Genomic DNA, 17,724 nt, shown 5'->3' on the forward strand with positions numbered 1-17,724 from the left:
GAACAACAGCGTCGCATTAACGTTTGTGAAACAATGCTTTTCGACTAACAGGATGTCATGAAATATATTAATACTGGCGAAGAGTCTGGGATCTATGCTTACGACCCGGACACAGACGATCAGTCGTTCGAATATCGTGGAAAAGGTGGGCCGAAGCCTAAAAAACCACGTCAATTCAAGTCAAATCTCAAGGTTATGTTGACAGTTTTCTTTGAATATCGAGGTTTATTGTAGTCCGAATTATTTCTGACCGATCAAACTGTCAAGTAGGAAGACCCTTTGGGTGTCATGCGTCATTTGCGCGAAGCTATTCATAAAAAGAGAATGGAAATATGGGCTGCGAACTTTTGCTTTTTGCACCACGATAATGCACCGTCGCATACTGCATCGTTTCTTTCTGAGCTTTTTGCCAAATTTGCAATCAAGATCAGGCTGTAACCACCGTATTTGACTGATTTAGTTCCGTGTAACTTCTGGCTGTTTAGCAAACTCAAGCGAACGCTCCGGGGGAACCGCTTTGAGGCAATTGAAGACATTAAATGTGTATCGCTGCGCGCATTGAAGGCTATTCCGGAATTTGACTTTAACAACTATTTCGCGGATTGGAAAAAAACGTTGGCATAGGTGTATTGGGATCAAGGCGTATTACTTTGAGTTGGACGACATAGATTTTGAAGAATAAATTAAGAATTTTTAAATTATAAATATAGTCTTACTAAGTTTTGCTCATAGTAGTACATTGATTTACTTATGATTTTGAATATTTCTCAGAATTCAAAATCTTAACTTTTCCGAACTCACTGACTACATATATCTTGACGCATCATTGTTTGTCACTTCTGGCATACACAACTAATAGCTACTGACCTTTAAGCCTAAAAAGATACTATAAGCTGAAATCAAATATAAGTATACATATTTACATACACTATCAAAAATCAGTTGAGCTGCTGTTTTCGGGAAATAAATTGCTTAAATCAAGTTGATGACTGGTGTGTGTGTGGGCATGCATTGATTTCGTAGAAAATGAAACTTTCATCAGCTTTCGAAGATATACAAATGTCCATACATACATATGGTACATATAGATATATTTGCATATATATGCATACTTACATACCTCATTGCCTATCACTGTTCATGCTCTAAATGCATTAGCGCCATATGCCACAAGGACACAGCTGCTAAGTGTCACGACATATCGCTTACTGAAGTCTGCACATGTATGTGAGTATATCTGGAAGTTTATTTATGTGTATGTATGTACGTGTGTATTGCGATAGTCAAACACTTGGCTTTAATGAAATTATGTGTCAAGGCTTTTTCAAAAGGCAAAAACAAAATAAAATGTCCTTACTGCCAGCCACTGCTGACTGTGACGTTGCAGACCACAAATGTGCTTCTTATATTTGTATTTATAGTAGTATGGATGTATGAGTGTGTGTGTTGAATTTATATATTTTTTGCCTTATAATGTCATTTCTTGTGCCACTTGAAATTAATTATTCAAAAGCATGCACTACAAGCATTTCTTATGGATATTACCACTGTACTCACAGACTCATTTATATGGTACTGACATATGTATATATATAAATACCTGCACACTTACCTATATACAACCATGCTCATATGTATATAAAATATCCCACTTCATTTTCTCTGTTTGCTTTTCATCTCTGACTTTTTATTTTATATTTTATTTATTTCATTTCTTTTCTTGCTTACAGATATGAAACATATAAGGCGACATTGAAGAAAATACCCGCCACACGCCTCTCTCGTCTCACTGAGGCGCTGGCCAATTATGATCCGGTGCTGAATGAATATTTCTTTGATCGCCATCCGGGTGTATTCACGCAAATACTCAACTACTACAGGTGAGTCGTGTGCTGAAAGTGTATATTTTCTTTTCTTACATACATACATATATAGTATATTAGGGTGAGTCAAAAATTAATTAATATCGTATTAATGGATTACAATAAAATGAATAATTAGGATGCCTGCGCTTGACGAGAATTTCAACCGACTCTGCGGCCTCACTATCGATACATCCTCCAGTGTATCAACATGTGAAGACCTCAGATGCTTATAACATAGTATTGCCAATGCGGGGCAAGTGCATGAGAGGAACTCCATTGTTTCTCTGGTGTCTGCTCTAAACATTTCTTGCAGTTTTCTCGTTCTGTCAGCCTCATCCGATCACGTTCGTACAGTCTCTTTTATCGAGAGCCAATAGGAATTTTTTGTACTTCCGATCTATGGTTCTGCACATGACTTTTGCAGTTTTGAACTCAGATAGCTCGCTCCAGATCGTCATATAGACAATGCATGAGCTGACCAATGTTGATCACGTTTACGGGTTTTAGCCGTACACCATTTTTAGCAATCTTGTCCAACATTTCATTGCCTTCGATACCTTTGTAACTTGGCATCCAGTAGAAGTGAAGTGGCTTACTTCTGACAACACTTTCCACTGCCACCCTGCTTTCAGAGACACTTCTGGCCGCTATGCGAAACTGGATACTGCCTTGATAGCTGTTAAACCGTCTATGTAGATGTTGACTATGGAATTGTTTGCAGGTGCATATGAGGCCAGCTCTGCGGCTTTCGCAATAGCAAAGACCTCAGCTTGAAATATACTGCAGCGGCCTGGCTTTATATCTAACTCTGAACAGTATATCCACGCACCAACTCCATCGTCCATTTTAGAGGCATGTTTCGTGTAGCTAACATACTTTTACGCCAGCCATCTTTTTCTATGTTTACTTTGAACCTTCTTTCCCAGTTGAAAAGTGGGATTATATTGTCGGCGTTTGCCAAATCGAGCTATGCCCGAAGGTGCTATATGTAAATTTTCCTGCGGACAGTAGTCAACCCACCGACTTTTCTGAGCAGTTTTCACCGTTTAGTACCAGTTTAAGATTCGTCGTTGGAGTTATTTTTAAAGCTCCCGTTATGTACAGCGCAGCGAGCCTCTGAACCATTTTCATTGGCTTCCGGAAGGTGGATTTCTGTACGCCTGTCCACCATACAACTGCACCGTAGAGCAAAATTGGTCACCAGTGCATGAGAGTGACAGAGAGCCACCAGGTTGTGACGAGTAATCTGCCTATCCGCATATAAAGCCTCTGGCTTTCCTCACCCTTTCTTTCACGATATACTTTCACAAAAGTTTGCTGTTAGAGACTACCTCAAGGTACTTGGTGCGGTCTTTGAGAGTGAGTTGTGTCCCATTTATCGAAGACAACTTCCATAAAGGAATCTCTTGTGAACACCAGCAGATCCGTTTTCCCTGGGTTCAATTCCCGCAATGTCGTCCGTATATGCCACTATCTTAGAGGCTCTGCCATCAATTCCTTAGACAGTTTATTTACTACTAGTCCAGTCATTATAGTAAGTTCACCTCGGAATTCGATATACCCATTTATATGTCTGTAAATACTTATTAGGTATACCCTACCATATTTAGGTTTTGAAACAACTTTAGGGTGTCAATACACAAGTATTTAAGCTTAAATGACTGGACTATACTGATGTTCACAGAAACGGAGATAGCACTCAACCTTGCGGAGTACCTCTACCAACTTCCTTGTTTATTTTAGCGTTGTTCCATTCAGCTCTTATCGACCTAGAAGTTAAAAGGCTGCTGATCCAGGATTGTATGATGTGATTAACACCTATTGACTGGTTACTATTTAGAATAGATTCCGTAGAGACGTTGTTGAAGGCTCCAGGAATGTTCCAAGAGCCGATTCCTTATATTCAAGAGCACTTTCGATACTAAATACCAGTGTATGGAGGCAGTCTCTACTGATCTGCCTGCCGTATATGCGTGCTGCGCTTTGGACAAGCTTCTAGGATGCGCTGCGGCCCTAATGTGTACATTGAAGATTTTCTCTAGCGTTTTGAGCAGGAAAGAAGTTAAGTTTATAGGCCTAAGCTCTTTTGAGTAGGTTGGGTTGTTTCTACCTGCCTTCGGTATGAAAACTACCCCAGCCTTTCGCCAATCAGAGGTCCGTTTTAACCCATGAGCTCAAAGGGTTATTTTTTTCTTCACCCTACATATATATTAGTATATATTAGTATCCATTATGTACATACATATATTTACCTATATATGTATATATACTTATTTTTTCAGGAACATTTTTAATCTCTTCATTGCTCCAAAATCATTCTTTAAATTCTTTTAAAATCCCGGATTGTGGCTGAAATGCGGCTTTGAACGCATATCAAACTCTATTGACTTGTCAACCTTTTGGTTTTTGTTGCTTTTGTGCATATATTTCAAGTAATTTTGCAAATTACTCTTCAAAGTATAATTTATTTGCGGTTAATTTTAGGTTTTTGCTCAAGTCTATTCAATTTATGACCGTAACATTTCGTTCATTAGTTGATTGACAGCTGAAGTCTCTGACGTCTGCTACTTATAGTCTGTTTATATTATATATACATATGCATATGCGCATTAATATCAGTATGTATGTATGTGTGCATTTTCTGTCTGGTGATTGTTCTGCTGTCAGCAATAAGTGAAGCTGTGATTAATCTATTAGTTGGACAGGCGGCACTTTAATGGCACGAATAACTTATATACCATACAACGAGTGTGGTTCAATAAATATCTATTTTGAAAAAAAAAATAAAAAAAATAGCAAGCAACTTATCTTAAAGATTCGCATTTAAATCTTATTAATTTTAAATAATTGTTGGTTCCGAGAAAATGAACACTACCTGCTGCATGGTAGGGTTGTGCTCGAAAATTATACCTTTTTTGAAACCATCTGTTAATCGTATTTTTACTTCGGTATATTAAAAAAGCCGTGATAAATCATATATCCCTTGTATCAAAATTTCTATTTCGGCTATGGGGATTCACTTATTTAAAATGTATGCGTCACGCCAATTAATTTTTTTCGCAATATAGGCAGCCTTTAAATATATATACATTTTTTAGTAACCTCAGGCGTTTATGTGAAATCCCAAGACTTATAATTAACATTTCTATTTTTGGACATTGAGCGGATGTATAAATATATTACATCTATTAATATGCAGGATGGTCAAAAATATTTGCAAATTTATTTGTACATTCTACAGAAATATTATTTTTTTTGCTGTCACTGTTGTTGCTGTGCAAAAAATGACAATGTTGCTGTAGACTTTAATCTATGTGCTAGCGACTGAAGACAATTTGGTAAAGATAGCGGTAAATCGAACTGAAATCAGAGCAAGTGAGCTGAAGATTAAAGGTAGTAAAAAATATTTACACATTGCGAATTAGCATTTATTTTTGATTTTGGTTTAAGGGGTCAGTAGGGTAATCTGGCCTGTTTTTATGACATTTTTTTTCATAGAACTTTTTATTCTACAATAGAACTTGTTTCACATATCATGAGGTATATCGTGAAGTATATAAGCAATTTTGTTCGGAATTTTTTGATGACATCTGTCGGAGAAATGGCTGGGTGAATGAGATGCGTTTTTTCACTGGCGGACACGATTTCTCATGTTTGGATCATCTGAAACACAAAAACCCTATTTATAAGTACGTAGATGGTTATCGTCTCTACTAGAATCATGAAAAAATGTTGATAAATAAAAAAGTAATTAACTTTTCTTTTTTAATTTTTCCACATGTTTTTTCACATAAAGTTTGTCATAAAATTTTATAATAATATAAATAAATTATAAAAAATTACGAATCTAAGGACGATAGTCAGTTGTTTTGTAAACATTAAAAAAAAATAAGCAAATCGGTTGAGTAGTTGGGCGGAAACCGGTCGAGAATTAATAAGGATAGTCAAATAAAATCCCAAAAGAAGTTCCGTTAATATTGCAACAGCATCGAATCAACTAATTGGAAAAAAGTCTGTGATGCTACACTTCGCCGGAGATTTAAAGAAGTTAATATCGGTACTTACGAAAAGTTGTCGACAGTTCTGAAATTAATAAAGCCAGACGCCTCTCATTTGCTTTAGAGTATATACAAAAGCCTACACAGTTTTGGTACAATATATTGTGGACAGATGAAGTTGCATTTCAGGACTAGTTTAGTAAACACTTTATGCATTTACCACTTGAGAAGAAGATAGATGCAGTTCAGCCGCTAAAACGATTCCGAGGCGGCACGGTGATGTTTCGGGGATATTTGTCTTACGGCTTTGGAGATTTGCTACTAATTGAGGGCACTTTAAATCAGCCTGGTATAGCATAATTTCAAACGACCATGTCTCTATATCGAGCAATCGGACTATTCCAACTGTCGACTGGATTTGACAACACGACAATGCTCAATGTCATAAAGAATGGTTATCTACGCAACTTTTAAATCAAACAAAGCAAGTTGTACTTCTATGGCCTCCGCAAAGCCCCGACCTAAGTATTATAGAAAATGTAAGAATACAATTGATAAATACCGTAAACGTAATGACACAATCCCATATATCGGAATTGCCCTAACCGATTTCAACCAAAAATCAGCCTACTTTCCATATAGAAAAATTTTAAAGTCAATTTGATTCTTTCACTTTCCGCTATACAAATCAAGAAGCTATTAATATAACTTTTAACTTAACTTAACTTTTAATGTTTAGTGAAGTTATCCAAATCGGACCAAAACTGTTCAAACTCCTAGATACCGAACGTGCGGACCGTAATACCTGTAGTTGACTTTTGACAACATCGGTTAATATGAGAGATATGTAATTGAAATTCAGAATGAATCCTTTCTTGACAATATTAACTCTGTGTATCAAAAATGGGTTGAATTGGGTTATACTTTCCTGATCCCGCATATACCTAATATGAAGATTTTCGCACTTCTGGGTGACTTCATACTGAATATATCGGCCATTTCTTCAGTTATCCCAATACCGAGCGTATTTTACTTATAGTGTATCTTTGTGCCTAAAATAGATAAAATTGGGCGAAAAATTTACCTACCCCCATATAACTATTACTGGGATTTTCGAACATCCGGCTGACTTTGCTCAATATAATTGGTAATTAATATGTAAAATCCTGTGACATTTTTTTAGTAGGTGGCATGATAATAGTTAATAGATAAAATCGGGTCGACACTACCACAACTCCTTTTCTGACAAATCGTATGCCGAATACGTTGGTCAGTATATGAGTTATATATAGTATATGTATACATACATAAAATAACTTAAATTCCGATCCTCTGGTTGACATTTTGCATCTTAAGGTATTTCCTTGGTATTTATTTCTTTCCACTGTTAAGATCAGAGTTGGATCCAAGGTGGGGAAATGCGCGATATAATAGTTTTAAGAAAAAGTATATCTATTAATTTCTGATAGCACTTGGTCTTATCATGAATTTCATTTTGTACCAACTAGGGGGACTCTATGTGGTTGCCAATTTTCAATTCGATTCAATTCAATATCTTCGAATCACTTTAGAATTAGTGAATTTTGAAAAAAAGCAAATCATTTACATATTTAGACAAGTAGTAGTGGTAAAAAAGACAGGAGCTAGATGTATCGATGATTTCACAAATTTCCTTCTTCCTAGTTATGTATTGCATAATATTAAAAAAAAAATCTATTATTTATTAGAATCTGCTCATTATGACTGCAGAGCTCAATTCTGATTGTTATTGTTGCCTATTATACCTCGCAAGACTGCTTTTTACCCTTCGGTGTCACGGTTTGAAGAAAATTAAATAAAATTGTATGCTTCCTCTGCGTCAGCAAAGACATTAAGAATACATTTTTACAGAAAATTTACTAGTCGGTATGAATGTATGTATAAATCTACATAAACAACACACACATGTTGTTAATTTTTTTTTAAACAAGCTCGCCGAAAAAATTTGTTATCTTAGTTGCCGAAATTTTTGTTTCTGTAGCTCACTAGGTTTAGATCGCGTGATTCGACACATAAGCGGATTGACACTCTAACGTGGGTGGGTGGGAACCATGTAATTATATCTACCCTTCAAATAATCTGAAACCAAATTTTCCATACATTTGTGCCTTTAATTCGACACGACCTCTCACTGGAGACTTAAACTTTTTCTTCCCATCTTATCGGTTTTTTGTAAGCTAGAAATGTATGCTTAGCTGTGAGCATATACATATGTATGTATATGTATGTATACTATGTATTTACCTATACCACACTGGAGGTGTTGATGAGCTCTACTTATTTCTATATAATCTTTCCTCGATTTTTCTCACCTCTCTCACTTTCTTTGGTCTCTCGCTTCCCGTCTGCAGGGAAGGCAATTTCCTTTATGGTAATAATAATTTAATTTCATCACGCTTTAGTAAAGCGCATTACCGCTTTTAAAACGCCGCTGCGCTCCCAATCCTTCTTACCTCCTACCATCGTGCTCATCTTAATTCACTTACTCTTATATTACATATAGTATGTGTTTATTCACACACATCTTCCTTTACGATTTTTTGTTTTTGTTGCTTAAAAAAGCTTTGTTCGGTAAATTAGATGGCAAAGCCGCAACCACCTGCTGTGCATCAATGTCTTTATCATGCCTGTCGGGTACACAACGGGAATTACTAATTTTATTTATATCCGCTGTTTGGCATTACAGTCACGCACATATTTACATACTCACATGTGTGTGACTGCGTTGATGATAAAATCATCCGCTTAATATTTTTTAGATATGTGTGAAGTAAAATGATGGAAGCTGCCATTTGGCAACTGGTTACAATTTGCATATTTTTGGACTAGTTACGAAATTATTTCAAAAGTATACACTGTGACTTTAGTCATTCTCTTTCAACAACTTGGTAAAAATTAACCCGTTCATAACTAGTTACCAGACTAGTTCAAAACAAACTACTTGCTCTAAATCACTTGAGAGAAAGTTGAAGTAATTTTTATTGTTTTATTCTCTTTAAATAACTAGTTCCAAATTAACCAGTTCGTAACTAGTTACCAAAATGGTTCAAAAGCAACTACTTGTACTAAATCACTTCAGAGAGAATGGAAGTAATTTTTATTGATATTTTATGTTGATTTCAAAGAATTTTTGTTCAATATTGTACCTTACGCTTTCGTTTAATTACTGGGTTATCACGTGTCCTTGGCTCGTAGTGAATTAAATTGAGCTGATTTTCGTGCATTGACTTAATTTTGGGATTAAATTTTTTAATATTTGAAATTTAGCTCACTGACGCTTTGATGGTAGTCCGAAGACGTATAATAATCCTGTTTTTAAATAACCATTCTCTTAATGTTCGGGATATACAAGAAATATGTGAAAATTGCCATAATTTATTGTGGATTGAATGAAGTTTGGTCTTAGATGCACAGACAACTTGATTAAAAATCAAGTAATCGGGTCGCCAAGGTGTGTACCCGAATCAAATTTATCTGATAGTGAGATCCGGTCAGATATCTTAGTTCTTAAGATTTCTCTGCGGGAGATAATTCATAATTCCAAAGGATTTTCTTAGTCTTTAAAACTTCACCGCGGAAGCTAATTCTTAAATCCTATGTATAGAAGGTTTTCTGGTTGCTTTCGAGGCTATAGTTAGCTCGATTGTCTTTCACGTCCACATCGTCTGAGTACGACGAAACAAAATTAGACATCACCGGTCTGCATTATTCAGTATTACTATTGATCACGCCGTCAATGTGATAATGACGACTTCAGTCGATCAAAATTTGGGTAGTGACAATTTTGCGAGATTAAATGGTGTTTGGCTCGCTAAGCAGTTTCCACATGATTGTTATGAGCTCTTTAATTCGTTCTACAAAACCCTGAGAGATTTCAAAATACAATTGAGCGCTATAGACATTCCTAACTCATCTACAATCTCTCACAACTCATCCGTCTAATAGAAAACTACATATCCTGATCTTCGGAGCTTACACAAAGTCATCAACATCTCTTGCCCACATTTATCTATTTTCTTTCCCATCCAATTCACTTTTCACTTTATTTTCAGAACCGGTAAACTACACTATCCCACAGATGTCTGTGGACCACTATTCGAAGAGGAACTAGAATTTTGGGGACTCGATTCGAACCAAGTAGAACCATGCTGTTGGTCCACCTACAGCATACACCGTGACACACAGGTAAAAACATAACCACACCGAAGTAAAAGCCCAAAACAGTAGTTTTAGTCGGACTCCATTTTTCTCTTTTAGAATACTTTAGCCATTTTAGATAAATTAGATATTGAAAATGAAAAACCCTCTGAAGAACAAATTGCACGTCTATTCGGTTTCGAAGAAGCACTCATCAATGGACGACTTAGCTGTTGGCAACGCATTAAGCCGAAGGTGTGGGCGCTCTTTGATGAACCCTCCAGTTCGACGGGTGCTAAAGTAAGAGCGACGATTATTAATACATTATTATTTTTCAAACTTTGCAAAACCGTTACTTTTTTCCGCCAACAGATCGTAGCTAGTATGTCGGTTTTCTTTATATTCGTTTCTGTGATATCGTTCTGCCTGAAGACCCATCCGGGTTTTCGTGTGGACTTTCCCGCCACTCACACCCAACATGGACCAAGTCCGTCGGCTGTACCGCACACGCCAGCCGTGCACATACCGAGTATACCTCATCAGCATAATATGCCACCGGTGCCGCCGAGCGCACACATAGCCACCACAGTGACGGCGGCACCGGGTACACGTAGCGGCGCTGTGGGCAATATGGCACCGCCGATGCACGCGAACAACTACGGTGTGAACGTAACAAGTGCCAGCGGCATCAACTATACGCTGGCGCATACCTTTAAAGTCACAAATTATACAGCGCCGGGTAATGCCAACACCAGTCAGTCCATTGCTACGTTCACGCTAAAGGGCACCGGCGGCGGTCCATCCAATCGCAATCGCCTGAAACGTTCCATACGCAACGTAAAGGATTTGATACAACAGAAATTGCTCGGCGGTGTCGATCATCATGGTCATGGCTGGCATGAGTCGTACGGACAGCCGCACGAGGCTTTCTTCTACGTGGAGTTGGTGTGCAACGTGTGGTTCTTCATCGAGGTGCTCATCAGGCTCATTGTGAGTGTGCCGCTTTTGCTAAAACTAAAGTTTTTACCAACAAAATTAAATTTTCTAACGCAGGTCTCACCGAATATTTGGCAGTTCATCAAATCGCCGGTCAATATAATTGACTTCACCGCCACGCTTAGCTTCTACACGGACGTCATGCAACGTATGGGTGAGTACACTGGCCTGCTGGAGGCTTTCTCGATAGTACGTATTATGCGTCTCTTCAAGTTGACGCGACATTCGCCTGGTCTTCGCATCCTCATACACACATTCAAGGCCTCAGCGAAAGAGCTGACGTTGCTGGTCTTCTTCTTAGTGCTTGGTATAGTGTTCTTCGCCAGTTTGGCTTACTATGCGGAGAAGTTGCAGGTAAAGTGGCATTAATTTATATTTCCTCCATTTCATTTAATTAAGTTATGTTAGATTGTTACCTTAATCTTTATCTTGCCTTTCTTTCTTTCTTTTCATTTTAGGACAACCCTGAAAATCAGTTCAAGAGCATACCACTTGGCCTCTGGTGGGCCATAGTCACTATGACCACTGTCGGTTATGGCGATGTGGCGCCAAAAACTTATCCGGGTATGTTTGTAGGCGCGCTTTGTGCTTTAGCTGGCGTATTGACGATAGCACTGCCGGTACCCGTCATCGTTAGCAACTTTTCCATGTTTTACTCGCACACACAGGTAAGTTGGTTGGACTTTGTAGCATAAAGTTGATACATGGAATTGAATATATGAGGTTAGAATGCTCAAATTCATGCTGAGATCATTTGTTAACGATTTTTCGGTGAATATAATATAGGAAAGGATGCTTTTAAGCATAATAGAACATATTTTACCTAAACAAAGTCCCTACACATCTATTTCGTAGTCACATCTATTTATAAGTCACGACGAGCCCTCTGGGTATGTATATCTAGTACTGCTGGTAGCCGGGCGGCCGTACTGGTTTTTAATAGTTTAGGTTAGGTAATCAGGCTGGCGTTTGTGAAGTAACGAGCAATCTCTCTTGCACAGCTGGAAACGCCAGTCCGTTGTGTTGCTCAGAAACCCTAAGTGTGGATAAAAAAAAAAAAACCTCCCATATCTGCAAAGTGCCGGGAGGCTACCACAGATTTGTTAAGGCAGCTATTATCAGATTCCAGCTTCACTCTTTCTTAAGCGAAAGTGTCGCAAAGTTTCCTGTTCACCAACCTGCGTACAGTTTGACTATTGGCTATTAGTCAGAATACCTAGCATTGCGTCAGATGAATCTTGATGAGAAAAAGGTGCTAGTTGCTAACCAACTATTACTGAGCTCGCACACGTTACACAGTTGCAGTATGGAAAGCTAGGGCCTAGCGAAACAAAAACTTATTCCTAGTCTGACCTGACTTTTCTTGTGATCTCTTCAGTATTTCCGATATGACTCGGCACCCAACCCGTCTAATAATTTAGGACCCTCTTTAACTAACCAAGATTGCTTTGTCAGCGAACTATCGAAGTGAAGTCTCACCACTCCGAATGAAGCTGATCCTCAAAACCGTTAATATTCTGCTACCGTACTTGGACTGTGAGTCTCTTTGTTCCCTCTTCTAGCGGCGCATTGGACATAGGTATGTGATCGGGGTTATATAGAGTGTAGGTGCAGTATTCTTAGTTATTCTTCTTTATTGGTGTAGACACTGCTTACGAAGTTATAGTCGAGTTGACAACAACGCCAGCCGTTCTACCATTTCACTTGATAGAGAATTGGCTTGTCTGACACCAAATTTAGTCATTGCGGCATAGAGACCGATCATTTTCATGCTGCTTTGAAATCGACGAAGAGGTGGTGTGTGTCGATCCTCGTTTCACGGGTCTTTTCTTAGATCTGGCACATGGTGAATACCTCGTCAGTTGTTAATTTTCTGGCTTAAAGCCACACTCAGTCTCATTTCCAATCAGTACGTTGACGGTGGGCTTTAATCTTTCACACAGTCTCCCATCCGAGGCTGTTTTCTTCTTTCTATTGGGGTTTTATTACGTGGCAGGTGCCAAGCTTAGCACATAACCCTGGTGTGTAATGCCTTATCATTTTAGCTCACCTGAATTTTTTTTGGCTACCCATGACTTGAGCCGTATGTAAAAGAAATGTTTTTGGCCACTCCCAAGTAAATAGTGCTCAGAGAACTTTCCTCACTTGCGTGAACTTCTACACATGGCTTCATCCTCCAATGCAGGAATGGATGCTGTCAAAGATTACATCAGCTCTGTTCGTTTGGGCCTCAACCTAATAGCTTCAATCAGGAAAGATAGACAAATCTGATGTTTTGGCAGTAGGAGTACGCGCACTATGGTAATCGGTCGACTCTGGATCAGTAGATTAGTTTTCTATTTGTACGCGGTTATAGCCGATCAGTAGATTGTCTCGATTAAAATTGAGTGGACCTTGCTGTTGCTTGAGAGGATGAGCTTAAAGAAAGTTTCATTCTTGTTTCTTCTGCCTTTGACCGGTAAACTTGCTAAACCAAATTGAATACGAATATATCTACATTATTCAGTATTACTATAGATCACGCCATCAATGGAGTAATGATGATTTCAGTGGATCAAAATTTGGGTAGAGATTAAATGGTATTTGGCTCGTTAAGTAGTTTCCACTCGATTGTTATGAGCTCTTTAATTCGTTCTACAAAGCCCTGAGAGATTTTAAAATACAATTGACAGCTATAGACATTCCTTAAAGAAAGTTGTATTCTTGTTGCTTCTGCCTTTGACCGGCAACCTTGATAAAACGAACTGAATACGAATATAATGAATTCGATTTCGAAGTCTGAACAGCACTAAAGTCCGTCCCAATATGACTAAAAACTGTCTTCGAAAACTTCAGTTGTCTTTATAACTTGAACATTAAGTTCGCCACGAAGTTTGTACGCCCAGAAGGAAAGATAGGACAGCCTATGGAATATTCGTCTATCCCTCTGTATCTCTGAATATGCATGAAGTAGTCCATTAGTTTTTGAGATATCGATCGGAAATTCAACAAACATTATTTTCTCCCGAAAGTGCTGCTCATTTGTCGGAATCGCCGATAATGGCGCATTATAGCATATAGCTGTCATACAAACTGAACGATCGGACTTAAGTGCTTGTATGAAAACCTTCTTTATTTGGCAAGATATCTTTACGAAATTTGGTGTGGGCTTATCTTCTGAGAAGGGCTTCTACTTATGTTGAAATATTTCAGATCGGATAAGTATAGCATATAGCTGTCATACAAACTGATCAATCAAAATCAAGCGCTTGTATGGAAAACTTTTTCATTTGAGAAGATATCTTCACGAAACTTGGCATAGATTATTATCCAAGGCTACGCTTTCAACTCATAAATAATTATTCTCATCAGACCAATATAATATATAGCTGCCATACAAACCGATCAATAAAAATCATGGTTACTCTTAAATATAGCTAAACTATAATTATTGATACCCATATTCATGGTATACATACATTTGAACCGAATACCACTTGTAAAAAATTAATTTATTAACATTCAAGGCCATAAGTTCAAGTAAAGTCACTAGAACCAAAAGTCTTTCGTCAATCCTTCCAAGACTAAAATAATATACACACTTCTGCTCGTTAAATTCAATTTACAATTTCTTCGAAATTAATAAGTGCACACAGAATATGAAAATATGTAAGCACAGACTATAAACTTTCGCTTCAATTACCAACAGACAGCTTTTTAAGCACGCTCATACAAGTACAAAGCAGACAGCGCATATAAAGGGCTATTTATGCAAACATTACCCTTTCATTGATTATGCCTTTGGCTACATGCACACACACATACATATAAACTACTTATAATTCAAAGCTTTTTATTTGTCTTTTACGCTCACTTACTTACTCACTCTCTCCCTCTCTTTCACACGCTTTTACTTTCCAGGCACGTTCGAAACTGCCAAAGAAACGCCGGCGTGTGCTACCCGTCGAGCAGCCGCGTCGCAAACGCGAACAGGGTCCACCGGCACGTGGCCGTGCGAACGCCATTAAACAGACAACTTCACTGCCACATGGCCACCATGGCGGACACGCTGGGCATTTGTTGAGCGCCACCGGCCTGCATCATGGCGTTGCGTCGGCGACGCCGGCAACAGCGACGACGATGTTCAAGGATCCTTTCGGCGGTGCCAAAATCGGTAAATTTAATTAAAATAATTCTTTTTTTTTTTAATATCAATTTCGTATTTGCTTTCGGGCCAACCTAACGGCGTTCACACATACGCCTCGTTGTATATGTGTGTATGTTTACGTATGCAGTTTATTCGGTTTATACAGTTAATCAGCGGGCTTTATGTCATGCCAATTTGTTAGCTGTTAAGCTGCCGCGACACGACACGAGCGCGACATTAGTGAGCCGGCAGCTTAAGATTTTCCATTTTCCTGTGTGTCGCTTAGTGTAACGGTGTTTGTGTGTGTGTGTTTAAGGCAGATAATCTTATAAAAACACAAAAGCGCACACATATTTGCATACATGCCAGGTTATACTCAAACATATTAGTGTATGAATATATATACACATACATATGTACTCACACATGCTTATATAAATATATTTTTAGACTTAAACAAAACCACTTCCTTGTCCTCACATACATACTATATATATCTACACATAGAGTTATATATTTACATAACCATATTTCGGTTTATATATTACATAAAAATATTTTTTTACATTAGGGTGTCCGTTTTTACTCCAAGTTGATTTTTACGCCATATAAACTGTTCGATCAAAAAAGTGCTTGTATGGAAAACTTTTTTATTTGACGGTATTTCATCACGAAATTTAGCACAGTTTATTCTACAAGAAAACTATACAATCTCCGAAGAAATTGTACAGATCGGATTACTTTAGCATATAGCTGCCATACAAACTGATCGATCAAAAGAAGTGCTTATATGGAAAACTTTTTTATTTGATAAAATAACTTCACAAAATTTAGTACAGACAATTTTTTCAAGCAGGCACTGCTCCTCCGAATTAATTTTCAGATCAGACGACTATCACATATAGCTCCCATACAAACTGTATAATCAGTAGGTAATCCTTGTATGGAAAACTTTTTTATTTGATAAGCTATCTTCACAAAATTTGGCATGCGTTATTGCCTAAGAAAGACCCACAATGTTCTAACAAATTTTACAGATCGACGCATTTTAGCGTAAAGCTGCCATACGAAATGAATCAACAAAAGCTAGATTAAAATATTTTTATACACTTTTATGCTTTATAGAAATATATTTGTGAAGGGTATTACCGCAGCCAAATTTAAAAACTTTTTTGTTTTCAATTTAAACCATGCCTAAATATTTTTTTAGCATATAATTTGTATTTTTTGATATATTACATTCAGCAAGTTAGAACTACTACCTTGAGGAAGTAATATTCTAATACAAAGTTCTTCGCTCTACAAAAAGGTCTTAATTTTTCTTCAAAAAGCCACAACTTTACTAGTTATACGCAGCTTAAGTTATACATCAAATGACAGGAGCATTTATACTAGTGATTTATAGTACACATTATGTGTTGCTCATACGACATGGTGTACTAAATGAATACAGTGCATTTGATGAATAACTTTAACAGCGTAAAACTTTTAAAGCAATGACTTAGAGAAAAAAATCATTAAAAGCTTTTTTGTAGAGCGGAAGATTTTGCAATAGAATATCAGTCTTCCAAAGTTGTAGATGTATTTGCTTAGGAGATAATACATTTATTGGAAAAGTTAAAAAAAATCTCATATCTGTTAAATAATTATATGGGAAATGAAAAACGATTTAGACTCGATTTGAATTGAAAATGAAGCATTTTTTTAAGGTGGATTTTTTTTCTTTGGGTCAAAAACTGCAACAGAGTCAGTTTTGTAAAAATAAATCATCTTTGAGTTAACTGACACCCTATTATATTTATCAAAAATCTCTTTATTGTCCTTTACTTCCATGTTATACAAACTACACATACATAGTTATATACCTACATAACCACATTTGTGCTGCTAGCTTAAATACATATATACATTTATACAAACCTACATACTCACATTTGTATACTTAAACACGCCGCACGTTTAGCGAAGCCGCTTATGTTTTTATTCCGGCGAATTTTATTTAGATGGTTTACCCAGATTTTCACACGTATTCTTTATATACATACATATATATATATACATATATATTGATATTTGTACACGTGTTGTGTGTTTAGCTGTGAATTTTTATCTCTTAATTTTTTGCGGAAAACGCTAAAATTATAGACGTCGTATTAACCTGTACACACATATAATATACACATACATATGTACGGTGGCTAATAGTTTTTTTAAAGTTGTATTTCGCTTTCTTATATGTGTTTATCGTTATTATTTGTTCCAATCTTCGCAAATTGAGTTAGTTTATTAGTTATAGCTCATTTTAATTGTTGCGTGAACATTAAAGGTCTTTTTTGGACTCTCAAAGCGCTACTTTCTGTTATTTATTTTCTATTTTGTTGAGCTACATCGTCTTTATTGCTCGCTTTACTGGATAATCTGATATGCAGGAACACCAAGTTGCTGTTCAAAAGCCCCGAAAATAATACGCATGCTTTTTACTCACGCGGCTCGAGAGGACTATAAGACGGTTGTTGCCTAATGACAGGGTTGACCTAAACGGACATCACTTGCGTGCCGGATG

The 17,724-nt window shown here is 37.2% G+C and overlaps 1 protein-coding gene across 1 annotated transcript in view; it reads left to right on the forward strand.

Annotated features, from left to right (window-relative positions):
* The window catches only part of LOC120768539, a 72,743-nt gene that overhangs the window by 35,280 nt on the left and 19,739 nt on the right, over positions 1-17,724 (forward strand). The window contains exons 2-8 of the mRNA XM_040095276.1: positions 1,731-1,880; positions 9,955-10,087; positions 10,160-10,339; positions 10,412-11,029; positions 11,093-11,389; positions 11,494-11,703; positions 14,936-15,188. Coding sequence (XP_039951210.1) covers positions 1,731-1,880; positions 9,955-10,087; positions 10,160-10,339; positions 10,412-11,029; positions 11,093-11,389; positions 11,494-11,703; positions 14,936-15,188 — 1,841 coding nt within the window. The remainder of the gene's footprint in view (positions 1-1,730; positions 1,881-9,954; positions 10,088-10,159; positions 10,340-10,411; positions 11,030-11,092; positions 11,390-11,493; positions 11,704-14,935; positions 15,189-17,724) is intronic.

Source organism: Bactrocera tryoni, chromosome 2, assembly GCF_016617805.1.
Source record: "Bactrocera tryoni isolate S06 chromosome 2, CSIRO_BtryS06_freeze2, whole genome shotgun sequence".
Classification (NCBI taxonomy): domain Eukaryota; kingdom Metazoa; phylum Arthropoda; class Insecta; order Diptera; family Tephritidae; genus Bactrocera; species Bactrocera tryoni.